Source organism: Hordeum vulgare, chromosome 2H, assembly GCF_904849725.1.
Source record: "Hordeum vulgare subsp. vulgare chromosome 2H, MorexV3_pseudomolecules_assembly, whole genome shotgun sequence".
Lineage (NCBI taxonomy): Eukaryota > Viridiplantae > Streptophyta > Magnoliopsida > Poales > Poaceae > Hordeum > Hordeum vulgare.
Window position 1 is genome coordinate 43,176,866 of NC_058519.1, and position 17,782 is coordinate 43,194,647.

Consider the following 17,782-nt stretch of genomic DNA (forward strand, 5'->3'; position numbering starts at 1 on the left):
AAGAAGTAGGGAAAGGGAGGCACGGGGGCCCACAAGCCTGCTAGGCGCCCCCCCCCCCAGGCCGCGTCTAGGGGGCTTGTGGCCTCCCATGGTGCCCTTTGACTTGGTTCTCAAGCTCCCTACGTATCTTCTGTTCCGGAAAAAAATCTTTTCGGAGGTTTTATTCCGTTTGGACTCTGTTTAATATTCTCCTTTGAAAAAGGTCAAAAACACAGAAAAAACAGGAACTGGCACCTGGCACTAAGTTAATAAGTTAGTCCCAAAAAAGATATAAAATGCATACAAAACATCCAAAGTTTGACAAGATAATAGCATGGAACCATAAAAAATTATAGATACATTGGAGACGTATCAGTACACTGTCAAACAACCTACTTAATTATAAAGAACCAACTTATAAAGAAATGCATGTGTAGAAAACTTACAGTGTAGCTATTTGTTGACTGCATGCATTCAGGAATTAATTTGATTTCTTGTACTAGTTTCCTTGATTATAGATTGTAAACTAAGACCTTTCCCCATTTGTGAAACGGCATTTGGTTTATTATTTTTAAAAGAAGGTGAACTCTTTCTCATCACCTTGTGGTTTCTGCATTTTCGGTAACAAGGTAAGAGCAGCCGCCCACTGGGCCCTTTGTTTCCCCCTTGTATGCCTCGAGTAAACAAAACTAAGGTGAAGACTGGGCACGGGATGCCTGGATCATCGTCACCTCGCAGCAAGAAGACAAGGTAAATATAACAGGTTTCTAGCATCCCTTGTTGTGGAAACTATGAGATCCCTCCCTCTTTTGTTCTCCATTTGTGGAACTACATCTGGTTTTGTCTTAAAAAATGTGAATCCTCTTATATTATTCTATTTATCATGTGTGTGTGTGCATGCCCCTTTCTCTTTACCTTGTTCTTGCATTTATTTGAAAATTATAGCTTGATCCAGGACTTGGCACAATAATTTGTAACTCAACTTCAGATATTAATCATATACAGCTGCATTGATCTGACTAATCTATTTGCTTTCTTCATAGATGTCAAAACTCAAAAGCATTTGTATGTATCTAAGGATTGTTTGTAAGTTAGCTCTAGTACAAATCGAATCCAGTGAGGCTTATACTTAATTCAGAACTTTGCATGGCAGTAACTGAGTTTTAGTTATTAATCATATATAGCTGCATCGGCTCATATATATAATATATTTGGTGTCTATGTAGCACCTAATATATATGAGATATGCCCTCAAGTATCAGCGTGTTAACTTTTTATTTGGCATCTAGCACCTAATATCTCAAGGCAGTTTCCCCATTAGTGAATCTGCCTTTGGTTTATTTTGGAAAGAAGGTGCCTCTTACTTATCACCTCATGAGTTTTGCATCTTAGGTAACAAGGGAAGAGCAGTCCCGCATGGAGCCTTTGGTCTCCCCCTTGTATGCCTATGGAAAACAAAGTTGAGGACTGGACAGGGGATGCCTTTGTCATCATCACTTCCCAGCAAAAAGACAAGGAATGTAAATATATTGGGCTTCTAGCAGCCCCTCTTGTGGAAATTATGAGGTCCCTCATTGTTTATTTCTCCATTGGTAGAACTGCATTTGGTTTAGTGAAGGAAATGCTTACCTATTGGTGTAGTGTTTGTTATGCTCTGTATAGGTAGAAGAAGTGATAATTAGTTGTAGATATTTTGCATGAGGGGTCCTCGCTCTAAAACTAGTGCCTTTTCCCCATCAGTCTTGATTAGATTTGGAGTGGTTGGGAAACCAATTAGCACAGATTCTCAACCCCATGTTCACACACACAGAAAGCATATATAAGAGAAGATTGACATGAATGAGAAGTAACACAAAGAACGCAAGGCATTATATTGTCCTTTACTCTTTTCTGAATGTGGGTTATGTAAACCGTTGTGTGAGAAATATGAGAAACAATTATCCTCAAAAAGACAATGACTTTGTCACATTCATCGGACAACCCCATATTTTCGCTCACTTTCTTAGCTACCTAAGTAGTCGTGAATATTAACGAGTTAATCTTTTTAAGGCATACCATCACAATCCTATCCATGAATAAACTAGGTGTATTTTTGTTTGAGAAGACTAGTGGACATATATTAAGTACTACCAACCCTTATAAAAATATCATTACAAAGAATGAAGAATACACCTAAATTATTTGAGGAGTTGGAGTCTTGTTTCTCTTACATCCATTCTGGTGAGCAAAGCTCGTTGCCACACCTCGATGACTGTCTCAGCGAAGCAAGGGCGATTTGCGCCTAGAAGCGGATGCATTTCTAACTAACTAGTAACAGTGCGCGTGCAACACATGTGTAATCAAACGAACATGAAATTCAAGTGAGTATAAAATTTTGAAAAAAATAAAAGAGAATAGTAAAGGGAAAATACACACCCATAAATTCTATTTTGGGGATGTCCTGTGAAATTCGAGCACAGAAAGAAGAAACCATAACTCGTATATGTCATAGATGAAAGACAATCGACTTGATGAACAACTTATCCATAGAGAAGATAGTGGCATAGCCCATTTTGTCTATTGTATTCTAAAAATGCAATCAAACGTCCGATGAAGATTTTAAAATGACTATTTATGTTGGGTGAACTTTGGAAGGAACATATAAACATTGTCCAAGTGAACATGATGGAGATGCAAACTTGGAGCAAAGATACAAAAATAAATCAGTCTTGGAAAAAATTAATTAGTTCATTCTTGGATTCAAGTTGCTTGTCATCTTCATATGTTGAAGGCCCGGTGATGGAGGTAAGTCCACCCATGGGAGTCACAGTAGGCACCACCTGCGAGCTGGAAGAGTATGTCGGTATTCAAGGCAGTTTTTCCCCCACTCACTTTCTTCCAGCTTCTCCTAAAAAGTGGAACTACGGTTCAGAGAGATGCTTGTTACATATATAGCTGTAGAACGTGTAGAAGTCAAAAACAAATCGATAAATCATTAGATTGATAATAAGAAAATGCAGAGGGAATTTAACATTTTCTGCATGAGATAGATGACATGCATGCCAAACATTTCATAAACCGGCTTAGTTCTGGCAAGATTAAAAATGAGCTAAAGATGTTACCGTGCTATCAACATATTAGCAATGGATAAAGTTTATTACTCTAGAATGGCAAACTGTACAAATAAGGAATTGGACCTTAGCAGATTAGTTTCTATAATAATTGTTGTTTCGCAAAGCTAACAAGCAAAGAGAAAAGGTATTCATTTGGAACAGCATGCATCTTATTTATGTGCTAAATTTTTGTGCCATATTCAATAAACACTTCCACGGTATGCAACACAGTTTTAAAATTATAGGAAGATATTCTAGACTACGAAAACATAACTGACAGACAACAAAAACAGAAAAAGCGAATAGTTAAGACGACTAAGGTGGAATACAAACAAGAATTGCCTTTTGTGACCTCTAGTTAAAAATATGAGTTTGAATCCTAAAGATTTGAAGGACCATGCACTCTCTTGGGACATCGATGCATGACTTAGTACTTTGTATGAAATAAACACCTATATCATGAAAGTACAATCTACACATGGAAATATGTGAAATCCTCTACAATAGGAAACATACTCTAGTACTTCAGACATGATCTGACGAAAAGAAGAAAATGTTCAAAGTTATCGGTTCATTGCGAATCCGATGAAGAACAAAATAGTTGAGAGAAACTATTCAGCAATCAACATGATGCTCATTATTAGAGGTAAAGTAATTACATTTAATCCATGTAACTTTAAGAAGAGAGATGCTGCAAAGCTCTCTAGAAGGCGCTTGGAATGGAATCAATTGCAGTAGCACTTGCATAAGAAATGATGCACTAACATTTCTTGAAGGTTTCCTGCTACTTATTATTCACACTAACGAAATTCAAATAAAGACCATAAAAAACAATTCTAACAGTCTAGTTGGTTGTAGAGGATTTTCCACATGTAATACTTTCCTGAATGTCAAATCTCGGCTATGTTGGTTCCTCTTTAGTAGGCAATTCTAATTAATTACGTGTTTGTCAAGTCTCGATCCTAGAAACTTCAAATCTATGGTTCAGGAAAGTCTGCGATTTACTTTTACTGAATGATATGTTATCTATTAATCTCCACCGATCTTATGGTTGATATGAACGAAATTGAGGAAAGCAAAATCAACTTAAATTTTAGTATGCACTGGACACCACCAGCCCAATTTACAGGAAGGATAGCTAGATAGCTAGAAATGTTTTTCACCTCCACTAATATAGAACAATATGACTCCAAACTGAGGAGGCGGAGGGGGTCTGCATTACCAGAATTTGTGAACCATTAATATGATAGAAACCTGAAGTCCATCCTTCATTGTTCCTTTGTAGACTACAGTCTCGAGAATTGAGCCAATTATGTTGCTAAAATTCTGACACACTACTTCAAGTTCCTCGCAACTCAACTTTTGCAAACTTTTAAGCATATCAGAATCCGAGGAAAGCATGAGCACGTTAGCAATAATATATGTTATACAAAATAATCAATTTATTTTATAAAGTTAATACCAACCAATAAGTATTGTTATCTTATTGGTGTTGGCGCGGACAGGGCGGGGAGTGCGGCGCGGCGCGGCGCGGAGCGAGTGTGGCGCTGGCGCGGGGGGCGAGCGAGCACGGCGAGCGGGCGGGACGAGCGAGCACGGCGAGCGGTGAGGGCGGGTCGACCGTGGGCGGCGACCAGCGCGGGCAGGGCGACCGTGCGGAGCGAAGGTGCGGGCGGGGTGCGACGCAGTTACGAAGAGGACGTGCGAGGTGCTAGGAAGGGTTTTTTTTTATAGGTAGGAGGAAGGATTAGCGTTAACCGAGATTTTGTTATTTCATTAACGAAGTATTTAGATCGTTGATTACGTGATTGGAGGGTCAGATTTATATTTGAATCTGCCCTTTCTTCCTTTTTAGTGATAGTAGTGAAAATGCTACACTTACATACACTGTTACATAAGCTTACAAAACCTTCCTCTCACGTATTAAACACGTCCCCCCTGATTTTCAGGGTGGGCCCGCGCCCCCACTAAGCTCAGTTAAATATTGACACCTCATAATTAACACGTAAACTCACGTAAGCTTACGTGGATGTAGCAAAGCTCGTGATAGTAGATACAGTAGTAGATAAAAATCGGATGCACTGACATAATAAAATAGAGAAATTTGCATATCCACATGAATCAGATGACCACAACAAATGTAGAGTAGTAGATGGTCACAACTCACAACAAAAGAAAGGAAAAAACGGTAGTCTGAACTGAATTGCCACCCTACTTACCGCAGTTCAGTTTTTATACGGTGCTCGTCGGCGGGAACCTGCGCGTGGCAGATCGCCGAAACTAGAGCGAGCGTGCGACGGCGTCCAGCACCGTCTCGACCGCGCGCCTCCTTTCGCCCCCGACATGATGGCGGCGGCAGCGCGGCCCGAGCAGCCGGACCTGGGCGGACTGGTGGACGCGCTCTGCGCGTCCGGCCGCTCCGCCGAGGCGCACCACCGCGTGGCGCTCCTCCTCTCCTCCGCATCCGCGTCGCGCCGCCTCGACGCGACCACCGCCAACGGCCTCCTCGCCCGCCTCCTCCGCGCGCGCACGCCCCTTCTCACGCTCCGCCTCGTCCAGGCCGCCCCGTTCGTGCCCTCCCTCCCCAACTACAACCGCCTCCTCGCCCTGCTCTCCTCCGCCGCCGCGCCCTGGCTCCTCCTCCTCGCGCACCGCCTTCTCCTCCGCATGCGCGTGCCTCCGAGCGTCGTCTCCTACGCCACTCTCCTGGACGGCTACGCAGGCGCGGCCGACCCTCGCGCCGCCCAGAAGCTGCTCGACGAAATGCCCCGGTGGGGGCTCGCACCTAGCTCCCTCGCGCGCACCTTCCTCGTCAAGGCCTTCCTCCGCAGCCGCGACGTCGGCGCGGCCATGGACCTCGTCGACAGCCAACTCTGGACCAGCATGGAGCGCTGCCATGATGAGGACCAGGGGCTCAAGAACGCCGCGTTCGCCAACCTTGTGCAGTGTCTGTGCGGCGAGGGGTTCTTCCACATTGTCTTTCGCGTCGCGGAGGAGATGCCACAGCGGCGCTGCCTTGTCCCAGACGAGTTTGCCTATGCCCAGATGATCGACTCTCTCTGCCGGGCTGGACAGCACCATGGCGCCTCCAGAATAGTGTACGTCATGGGGAAGAGGGGCCTGCGCCCAAGCACCCTGTCCTACAACTGCATTGTTCACGGGCTATGCACCAGCCAGAAGCCCGGGGGACGCCTGAGGGCGTACCAGTTGGTGATGGAAGGTGTGCGTTCCGGGTACCGGCCGAGAGAGGTAACATACAAGGTACTCGTTGAAGAGCTCTGCCGGGAGAAAGAGCTTGCCAAGGCCAAGGATATCCTAGAGCTCATGCTGCAACCCCAATGTGGGCATGACAAGGCTGACATGGAGACCAGGACTAGGCTATACAATATGTTCCTTGGGGCACTGCGTGCTGTGGACAACCCAAGCGAGCAGCTCAGTGTGCTCGTGTCCATGTTGCAGGGGGATTGTAAACCGGATGTGATCACTATGAACACTGTCGTTCATGGCTTCTGCAAAGTTGGGCGGACCCAGGAGGCTAGAAAGATTTTGGACGACATGATTAACGGGAAGTTCTGTGCTCCTGATGTTGTCACCTTCACCACCCTCATTTCTGGATACCTGGATGTAGGTGAGCATGCAGAAGCCCTCCATGTGCTGCACACTTTGATGCCTAGGCGCCGATGTGCGCCTAATGTCGTCACTTATAATTCTGTCCTCAAGGGATTGTTCTGCCTTGGGCTAGTTGACAGAGCAATGCAGGTCCTCGACGAAATGAAATTAAGTAGCATCACTGCCGACTCTGTGAGTCACACTGTGGTGATCAAAGGGTTGTGCGACGCGGGACAACTCGAGGAAGCAAAGGCGTTCTGGGACAATGTAGTCTGGCCATCAGGGATACATGATGGTTATGTGTACAGTGCAATCTTGAGAGGCCTCTGCAAGCTGGGGAAACTGGAGCAGGCATGCGATTTCCTGTATGAGTTGGCAGACTCTGGGGTTTGTCCCAGTGTTGTCTGCTACAACATACTCATTGACACTGCCTGCAAGCAGGGATCGAAGAAGTTGGCCTATCAATTGGTGAAGGAGATGAGAAGGAATGGCCTTTCACCGGACGCTGTCACTTGGAGAATTCTTGAGAAATTGCACCTTTACGGCAATGAAGAACAAGGGGAGGAGCACCAAGTCCCCACTTTTCATGTCGATCAAAGTTCTGCAGATGACCAAGTAGAGCCTCTCGTCTCGACAAAAAATGAGATACCTTCGTTGTCATCGTCTGAACATTTGGGTGAAATATACAAGAATAACAACGAAGCTAAGGTTGAAGAAACTGGAAGGTCACCAGAAATGACTGAGAACCCATCAGATCTTACTGAGACAGCAAAAGAGCAGAACTATCTGATAGACAATTCAGTGGTTGGACCTACAATGGACAAGGATCATACAATCAGTGATGATGGCTTCAACAAGCAGGATAAGCAACCTCTAAGAGAATCACTTTCTGGAGTAGCCAGAAGGGTTTTTGGCTTGCTCTAGAACAAGAACAAGTGTTGCTGGTTAGAAGGGGCACATACTTTTCAAAAAAAAGAAGGGGCACATATTAGAACATAGTGCAATGAAGGCTAAATTTTTATTGTTATTTTGGACCTGTCAATGAAGGCCGAGTTAGTGACAACGGCAAAGCTGGTAACCTGTCCACCTATTGGAGAATAAGGCTTGAGCTTGACTGACATGACTGATTTTTGGCTGCACTTGACATAAGCTTGTCGATAACCAATCTGACATGTTTTATAAGTGCATCTCTACTCAGTACTCACCCAACAACTAAATCCATAATTTTGCAGAAATCGATGGAGAGTAAAGAACACTGCATGCAGTGTCTTCAGGTTGCTCAAGTTTTGCAATTGCTCGCCACTGTCAGGTCTTGTTGTGTTGTGATGCATATGAAGATACTTGGGAGCATGCTCTACTTTATTCTACAATGTCTAAGTGCACCTGGGCTTTTTTTGATGAAGATCTCATGGAGATGCTTGCAAGCCTGTGAATCACTGATCCAGTCCATATATGTAACAGCATGTCACAAGGTGAGACGGCCAAGGTACTTATCACTTCATGGGCGGTATTGTTGGCGCGTCTCAAGGTATTGAGAGCGTTTTGACAAGGACTGATGTTACTGTCGGACTTGTTAACTGTATGCTGCTGGCCTGGAGTTCATCTATGAAGAGCGGTTTGCTTCTGGTGATGGCGGAGCTGTAAAACACGGGATTAGGGGATGGATCTTGCTGGGTCCAGGGGAGGTGATACTGAACACTGACATTGCTCTTCTCTGAGGCAATTCCATGGCAGCGGACACAGCTGTCTGCCGTGATCAAAAGAGCCTGATATAATGGAAACTATGGCGAGCGCAGATGTTTTGATTGTATTAAGGTGGCTTCAGATTGCTAATTCCATCAACAACTTTGTAGGAGACGAACAGGTGCTCTTACATGATGTTCATCCAAGACGAAGAATCGCGCACAGATTGGACACGGTAGGTAGGGATGCAGAGGTAGCAGCTCACAGCTCAGCATTGCTCGCTTGTACTCTGGGTGTTGATGGCCAATATATGGAAGGTAATAACCTGCGGTTTAATGCTGGATGATGTACATTTTTAGTAAGTATTGAAAACGGAAAAAATATATAGGCACCAAATTGCTCCATGCCCATGGAGGGTTTAGCCGCCGCCACACATCATCCAGCATCAGTCGGAAATGAGGACGCAGATCTGGGGGGCAGGTCGCATGAGCAAGCAAAACCATTGTAACCTTGCTGGTTCCTTGCGATGCTGTGGGGGAGATCATCCTTTGCGTAAACACGGCCACGACGAGGAATGGTCAGTTCAAAATTCCCCGTCCTCTATCCTACTTTCTTCTGTTTTTCTATTTCTGATGATTATCCTTGTGCCGGCAGGCGAGATTGGCCGAACCTGCCTACGGTGCTCCTTGACGATATCGTCGGTCGGCTTCTCCTCTACGACGTGGCCGAGTACATCCGCCTCCGTGCTGCGTGCAAGGAATGGAGGAACTGCACCGATGATCCGCGCATGGGAGGCGGCCTGGACTGCCGCTTCCGCCCCCGCCGCTGGATCATGCTGTCCAACCGCACCAAGGGCGATGGCCGTCGCTTTCTCAACCTCTCCACCGGTGCCAGCGCTTGTGTCAATCTCCCGGAGCTCTCCCGCCACCACCTTGAGACCAGCACCGAGGGCCTCCTGCTCCTGCGTGGCAAGGCGAGCCACACTGTTCGCCTCTTCAACCCGCTCAACAGGGCCTTCACCAACCTCCCGCCCATCACCCCGGACCTCGGCAGAGCGTACATTGTCTGGACGGGGCTGTTGGAGTCTTCGGAGCGCCTCATCTATGCCGGCATCTCTGAAGAGACCTCCCCAGCGTCGGTCGTGCTCCTGATGATTGACCAGGGGCGTGCCATAGTCTACGCCAAGCCTGGCGACCAGCGGTGGGCTGTGATTGAGCATGACGAGATCGGGAGACTCGATCGCTACTCATCATATCGGTTATCGTCGGCTTCAACCCTGCAGGGGCGCTTCTACTTTGCGACTCTTGAGGGGAATATAATGCATGTGAGGCTCTGTCCTGAGCCTCGGTTGGTGCCTGTAGTCGTGAACCAGCCCAAAACCAGGGGTCATGTGTCCTCCTACCTTGTCCCTCCCGACGACCACCGCTGCGGCAGCATGCTCATGGTGCGCTACTACCTCGACCTTGATCACCTCAGCGCTAACGAGCGGAGAATCATTACGCGCAGGAGGAAGCGCATGGATGTGATCAGGGTGGGGAACAGGTTGAAGGAGTGTCAGTGGAACCTGATCCAGGTGTTTGAGGTGAATGTGGCCAGAAAAAGGCTCGTCCCGGTGGAGGACATTGGCCGCCACCGCGCGGTGTTTGTCGGGGAGGCGGCATGCTTTTCCCTCTCTGCCAGGACGTTTCCGTGCGTGGCGGGGAACGCGGTGCACCTGGGGGCGACTGGTGCCCGCTACCCTCCCGTCGGAGTGCGGTATCTGGCGGACAAGAGTGCGGATCCACCGTTTGAATTCACCACTGACGGGCCAGCTTCTCCTGATGAACCACTGAAATGGTACCACCGACATAACAGACCGGAGCTGAATCTTTTTCTTGACACTGGATCAGAGCTGAATCTAGTGCCTCTTGCTCGCCCCTGTACCCTGCAAGAGTACCTCGTATGTTGCGCAGGCCTCCCTGGCGGCCTCAAGGACTGATCAAATCCTGAGCGAGTTAGGTATGTCGTTCTTGGATTGTGTGTTCTTGAGAAGTTTAAACATCAGTGCTATAGCTCCTCGATTCATTTCTCCCTTGTGTTGCCGCAAAAAATTATGAAAGATGGGCAATGAAGTCTAGAATTATGCAATAGCAGTTGTTACCTCTAAAGTTTAAGCTGATGTGTTCTTCAAATACTTGCCTCGGTTAATTTCTCACTTGTGTTGCTCCAGGAAATTCTGAAAGATGAGCATACAATCCAGTGTAGGATTATTTATACAAGACCGCTTGTTTTTTTTTCCTCCAAATTTTAAATGATGTGTTATTTGAAATACTATATGATTCTGAGGATATATAGAAATTGCATAAGAACCTATGGTGCTAATCCATAGAGCAGGAACCAAAACCTACATCAGGATATAACTTTTAGCTTTTGTGTGAACTCCATGCACATCTTTGTCTGTAAGCAACAATTGTGCAATGACTAAAGAACGATATGCGTGCAATTTTTTGAGCTCCTCGGGAGCAACTGTTGGGTGAGACATGAACATGTAGGAACATACAAAACTTAAGAAGCCTAACACCAATACACAGAGGAACTGAAATGGATAAAACTCAAGCAGGAATTTGACAACCATAAAACCATGCATAGCTTCCAACCATCAGTCTAAGGAGAAGTCTGGTATGGTCACTAATAAATGGAAACCCCACAAAAAAGAAACAGCCCAGGGGAAAAAGGAGTACAATCCACAAACCTAAGATAGCATGTAAAAGCACATATTAAATCACATATATCTGATGGAAGTGCAGAGGATCTGATGGAGGTGATACTGATAATGTAGATTCTGATGAAGATTTTTATGACAGTCTGGGACAATGAAGTACACAGAAGGTGATGATGATATATATGCTACCAGTGCAGATGAGGATGTTGAAGATGTTCTACTTCCTAGCAAGGGCCAGAAACTGGAAGAAGGGGATGCAAAGTGATGGATAAGTCTCTGTACTAGGTCTTTGTGGGGCTGCAACACATGGTCCTTTGTGGGGCTGCAGCACATGGTCCTTGTGGCTGTTAGGATAGAATCCTTGACCACCAAGGACTGGCAGTTAGGATAGCATCTTAGACTAGCATCTTAGCAGCATCTTAGACTAGCATCTTAGCATATGCTTGGCTGGCTAGCAGCCTATAAATATGTATCCCCAACCCCTCAGGTTGGTATGGCATTGTGTGAGAAATAAACCAACGAAAATTGTCCCAACTCTCCTAGTGTCATCTACAACTATCAATGCTCAGGCTGAAAGGTCTAACAAGTGGTATCAGAGCCTCGTTATCTTGTATCATGAGCATTTCCTGCTCACCTCTCTCACTGGGAGTTGAGCAGCCTAAGCCGGTAGCAGCAGCTGCTCCCACTGCCCCTGGTTACTTCCCTCCTTCCGGACTGTCGAGCAGCAGCTCGTTAGAAACAGCCTCCTCGTCACGCAACAGCCCCCCTGCAGCCAGCCATGTCTGCAGGTCGCTCTCAGCACACGGCTACCTCGAGCATACGGCGCCGGCAGGAGGCCGAGCGCGCCGTGGCAGAGGAGCGTGAGCGAGCGGCTGTAGTAGCCGTTGCTGCGGCAGCAAGGGTGTCGAGGTTGGCTGCAGCTAAGCTGGCAGTAGCCAGAGCGGAGGTAGAAGCAGCAGCAGCGGAGGCAGCACATGAGGCTACGGCGGATGCCAAGGCACTCCGCGACAACTCTGGCAGCTCCAACGGCTCCGCGCGTGCGGACGATGACGCCGACGCAGACCGCGCCAAAGTAGCGCAAGAGCGGACGGCGCAGTGGGCAGCCGAGCACGCCCGCGCTCCAGGTGGAGGTGCACACGGAGACGGCGACTGCGACGACCAGGACCGCGGCCTCTACGAGGTCCGAACTGTGGTCAGGGATGTTGGTCCCAGTGTTGGGTGGCCTACCCTCACTAAAACCAACTACGTCGAGTGGGCCGCGATCATGAAGATCAGGCTCCAGGTGCGGCGCCTGTGGGAGGCAGTCCAGGACAGCAACGTCGACCACCAAGAGGATCGACGGACGCTGGATGCCCTCATCGCCGCAGTCCCGCCCGAGATGCAGGTCTCGCTTTCCAACAAGCGGACTGCCAAGGAGGCTTGGGACGCCATCGCCCCTAGGGATGGCAATGGGTACCCATTACCCACGTACCCTGCGGGTAAAAACCCTATTAGGGTAAGGGTATGGGACAAAATTTTACCCATGGGTATATAAATAGAAAAGTCTAACACCCATCGGGTAGAGCGGGTATGGGTATGGGATCATATAACCCATACCCATATACCCATGTACCCATATAAAATCTATATAAACTCAAAATTATCTCTACAATCTACACTGTGTCAATAATTTATGAATTGAAAGTGTATGCCTATGTGTTGTTGTTTATGACTATATGATGTTGTTTTATAAGTATGTGTTGTAGTTATAATATATCTTTGTAAACTATATGATACAATGCAGTTTATAACTATAAGTTGTTTAAATTTATGTTTTGCAAATATGGGTAATTTTACCCACGGGTACCCGTCTACCCTGTCGGGTAACGGGTATGGGAAAAAATTGTATCCGTTGACGGGTATGGGTAAGGGTGATGGGTAATATTAGACGGGGCGGGTAAGGGTATGGGGAGGCTTCACCTGTACCCATACCCTGCGGGTGCCATCCCTAATCGCCCCAGCACGCATTGGCAGCGACCGTGCTCGCAAGTCCACACTGCAGGCACTACGTAAGGAGTGGGAGAGCCTGGCCTTCAAGCCAGGTGAGGACGTTGATGACTTTGCTCTCCGTCTCAACACTCTGCTGCAGAAGATGGTGAAGTTCGGCGATGCCACCTACACCGAGGAGAGAGCTGCCGAGAAGCTTTTCTGGTGCATTCCCGAGAAGTACAAGCAGATGGCTCGCTCGATCGAGTCTTTGTTGGACCTCTCTGCAATGACGATCGAGGAGGCGATAGGTCGCCTCAAGGTCGTCAACACTGACGAGCCACAGCCTCCCTCGGGGCCCATCACCACAGGCGGGAAGCTGCTCCTAACTCGGGAGCAGTGGGATGCCAGCCTTGGTGACAGGAAGAAGGGGGAGCCTTCTTCCACGACGGGCAGCCGCAAGCGCGGCACGCAGCGCAAGGCACAAAGAGGCGCCACTGGCAAGGCACAAGGACGTGCCGAAGGTGACGCCCGTAGAGGCACCAAGGACGGCGCTGCTGGCAAGGCACAAGGACGTGCCGAAGGTGACGTCCGCGGAGGCGAAGCCCAAGCCGGCACAGGACAACAGTTGCCACAACAGTTGCCACAACTGTGGCCGGCTTGGCCATTGGGCCAATGAGTGTCGACAGCCACGACAAGGCCAGGCTCATGTCGCACAGGCGGAGGAGGAGGAGACGGCTCTGTTCATGGCGCATGCAAGCATCGAGCTACCTTCAGCGACACCAGTCGCAAAGGCCCTCCTCCACCTCGACGAGCCCAAAGCGCACGCTCTTCTCGGTGATGGCTCCGGGAAGGACAAGACTTCTGGGTGGTGCCTCGATACCGGCGCCACCCACCACATGACTGGTCGAAGGGAATTCTTCGCCGAGCTCGACTCCGACGCATGAGGCTCCGTCAAGTTTGGGGATGCCTCTGCCATGGAAATTAAGGGCGTCGGCTCCGTCATCTTCACCACCAAGGCGGGAGAGCACCGGCTGCTCACGGGTGTCTACTACATCCCCACGCTAAGGAACTCCATCATCAGCTTGGGACAGCTGGATGAGAACGGCTCACGCGTGCTGATCGAGCATGGGGTCCTATGCATCTGGGATCGCCAGGGTCGCCTTCTCGCCAAGGTACCCAGAGGTGAAAATCGACTCTACGTCCTCGACGTGCAGGTGGCACAACTTATCTGCCTCGCTGCTCGTCGGAACGACGAGGCGTGGCAATGGCATGAGCACTTTGGGCATCTTCATTTCGAGGCCCTGAAGCGTCTGAGTGCCAAGGAGATGGTGCGAGGCCTGTCGTGCCTTGACCATGTGGAGCAGTTCTGCGACATCTCCGTACCGACGAAGCAGAGGCGACTCCCCTTTCCCCAGCAGGCGGTTTTCCGGGCCAAGGAGAAGCTGGAGCTCGTGCACAGGGACCTATGTGGCCCGGTGACGCCAGCCACACCAGGAGGTCGATGCTACTTCCTGTTGCTCGTCGACGACCTCTCTCACTACATGTGGGCGATAGTCCCGGCAGCAAGGCAAAGGCGGCGGACGCCATCAGGCGCGCGGGGGTTGCTGCGGAGGCGGAGAGCGGCCGCAAACTACGCGTGTTGCGCACCGACAATGGCGGCGAATTCACAGCGGTTGAATTCGCGTCGTACTGCGCTGATGAGGGTATCCAGCGCCACTACTCCGCGTCGTACAACCCACAGCAGAACGGTGTTGTCGAGCGGTGCAACCAGACGGTTGTGGGGATGGCTCGGGCTCTCCTCAAGCAGAGAGGGATGCTGGCTGTTTTCTGGGGAGAGGCGGTGCTAACGGTCGTCTACATCCTCAACCGCTCGCCTACTAAAGCACTCGACGGCAGGACGCCGTACGAGGCCTGGCATGGGCGGAAGCCGGCCGTCTCCCACTTGCGGGTCTTTGGCTGTCTTGCGTTCGCGAAGGAGCTCGGACACATCGGCAAGCTCGACGACAGGAGTACTCCGGGAGTCTTCATTGGCTACGCGGAGGGCTCAAAGGCCTACCACATCCTCGACCCAAAGACACAGTGTGTGCACACGGCGCGAGACGTCGTGTTCAACAAAGGGCGAGGGTGGAAATGGGACAAGGCGGTGGACGACGGCTCGACGCCGACGTATGACGACTTCATTGTCGAGTACGTCCACTTCAAGGAAGCCGGGGGAGCAAGCAGCTCCTCTTCGCCGAGCACGTCTACCCCAGCCCCCAAAACTCCATCAACTCCGGTGCCTGCTACGCCGATGGCACCACAACCGGCGACGCCGCATACTCCAGCCCCGGCAGTCACCACTCCAGGCTCGTCTTCATCAGCACCAGCTCACGCAGAGCACAACCCGATGAAGTTCGCTTCCCCGCTCACTCACGACGAGGAGCGCATCGACGCGTATCATGGCGGCGAACCGCTGCGGTATCGTACGATGGATAATCTACTCGGCGACCAGCCGGTGCCGGGACTGGTACCACGCGACCTGGAGGCGCGACTACAACTCGTGTGTGAGGACGGCGAACCTCGGTCCTTTGCAGAGGCCGAGAGAGACGCGGCATGGCACGCCGCGATGCAGTTGGAGATGGATGCGGTCGAGCAGAACCGCACCTGGGAGCTCGCTGACCTCCCTCGTGGTCACCGGGCAATCACCCTTAAGTGGGTGTTCAAGCTGAAGAGGGATGGAGCCGGCGCCATCATCAAGCACAAGGCTCGCTTGGTGGCCCGAGGCTTCTTGCAGCAGGAAGGAGTCGACTTCGACGACGCTTTCGCTCATGTGGCACGGATGGAGTCCGTGGGACTTCTTCTTGCACTAGCTGCCCAGGAGGGCTGGCGTGTCCATCACATGGACGTCAAGTCGGCATTCCTCAACGGCGACTTGAAGGAGGAAGTCTATGTGCATGAGCCGACGGGATTGCGATCCCCGGCCAGGAGGGCAAGGTACTCCGCCTGCGTAAGGCTCTCTATGGCCTACAGCAGGCACCTAGAGCGTGGAACGCCAAGCTGGACTCCACGCTAAAGAAGATGGGCTTCGAGCAAAGCCCGCATGAGGCGGCCGTCTACCGACGGGGCAGTGGAGGAAATGCCCTGCTGGTGGGCGTCTATGCTCACGACTTGGTGATCACCGGCATTAAGGATGCAGAGGTGGCGGCTTTCAAGGAGGCAATGAAGGCTACCTTCCGGATGAGTGATCTGGGGCTCCTCTCCTTTTATCTAGGGATCGAGGTGCACCAGGATCACTCCGGGATCGCGCTTCGACAGCCCGCCTACGCCAAGCGCATCGTTCAGCTAGCTGGGCTCACCGACTGCCACCCAGCTCTCACTCCGATGAAGGAGAGGCTGAAGCTGAGCCGCGACAGCACGACGGAGGAAGTGGACGCTACGCAGTACCGGCGCCTTGTGGGGAGCCTTCGCTACCTCGCCCACACATGGCCGGACTTGGCATTCTCCGTCGGCTATGTCAGTCGGTTCATGGAGCGACCGACATCGGAGCACCTGCAGGCAGTGAAGAGGATCGTCCGCTACGTGGCAGGGACCCTCGACCACGGCCTCCACTACCCTAGGTGTCCGGGGGCGGCACACTTCGTTGGGTACAGCGACAGCGACCACGCCGACGACATTGACACCAGAAGAGCACGAGCGGGATCCTCTTCTTCCTCGGCAAGTGCCTCGTGAGCTGGCAGTCGGTCAAGCAGCAGGTGGTGGCCCTGTCCAACTGCGAGGCCGAGTACATAGCGGCCTCCACCACCTGCACTCAGGCGCTCTGGCTCGCTCGACTGCTTGGTGATCTCCTCGTCCGAGACACTAGAACGGTGCAGCTCCTGGTGGACAGCAAGTCCGCCCTGCCCTGGCAAAGAACCTTGTTTTCCACAAAAGGAGCAAGCACATTCGACTGAGGTACCACTTCATCTGAAGCTGTTTGGATGAAGGGAGCATCGAGGCGAGCTACATCAACACCATGGACCAGCTCGCAGATCTGCTCACCAAGCCTCTTGGGAGGATCAAGTTCCTCGAACTCTGCTTCAGGAGCGGGATGATTCGACTCTCCCACAAGACGACGTACAAGATTTAGGGGGTGATGGATAAGTCTATGTACTAGGGTCTTTGTGGGGCTGCAGCACATGGTCCTTTGTGGGGCTGCAACTTGTGGCTGTTAGGATAGAATCCTTGACCACCAAGGACTGGCAGTTAGGATAGCATCTTAGACTAGCATCTTAGCATATGCTTGGCTGGCTAGCAACCTATAAATATGTATCCCAACCCCTCAGGTTGATATGGCATTGTGTGAGAAATAAACCAACGAAAATTGTCCCAACTCTTCTAATGTCATTCACAACTATCAATGTTTAGGCTGAAAAGTCTAACACAAAGAACCCTATGAAAGATAAACTTGATCTACCATCTTTAGGTGAAGAGAAAGAGAGAGAAAGGAAGTTCAGATTCAAATCTTTCCCACAGGCTGTGACATGGCCGCACCTCATTTCAAATCGGACATGGTATTCTCGACGTTTAAGCAGCTGGGGGATGCCATTGATGAATATAGTATTAGAAATAGGGTAGCCATAAAGAAGAGCAGGACCTCGAGGCCAAGGGTGGAGGTGCACCGTGCTCATCGATACCTTTGGTATTTCTAGGCGACTTAAGTGGTTTAAGAAGCTTGTTTGTGGAGAGATATGTTGCTCAATATACTGGTGCCAAACAATCTATACCTACTAAT

The 17,782-nt window shown here is 49.9% G+C and overlaps 2 protein-coding genes across 2 annotated transcripts; both read left to right on the forward strand.

The window, feature by feature from the left end:
* Positions 1–5,399: 5,399 nt before the first annotated feature.
* On the forward strand, positions 5,400–8,699 carry LOC123424743 (pentatricopeptide repeat-containing protein At3g18020). The gene has a single exon (XM_045108418.1). The coding sequence runs from the start codon at positions 5,415–5,417 to the stop codon at positions 7,602–7,604; it is 2,190 nt and encodes a 729-aa protein (XP_044964353.1). The 5' UTR covers positions 5,400–5,414; the 3' UTR covers positions 7,605–8,699.
* On the forward strand, positions 8,588–10,711 carry LOC123424744. Its single transcript, XM_045108419.1, has 3 exons — positions 8,588–8,680; positions 8,752–8,940; positions 9,018–10,711. The coding sequence occupies exons 2-3, from the start codon at positions 8,819–8,821 to the stop codon at positions 10,339–10,341; spliced, it is 1,446 nt and encodes a 481-aa protein (XP_044964354.1). The 5' UTR covers positions 8,588–8,680; positions 8,752–8,818; the 3' UTR covers positions 10,342–10,711.
* Positions 10,712–17,782: the final 7,071 nt, after the last annotated feature.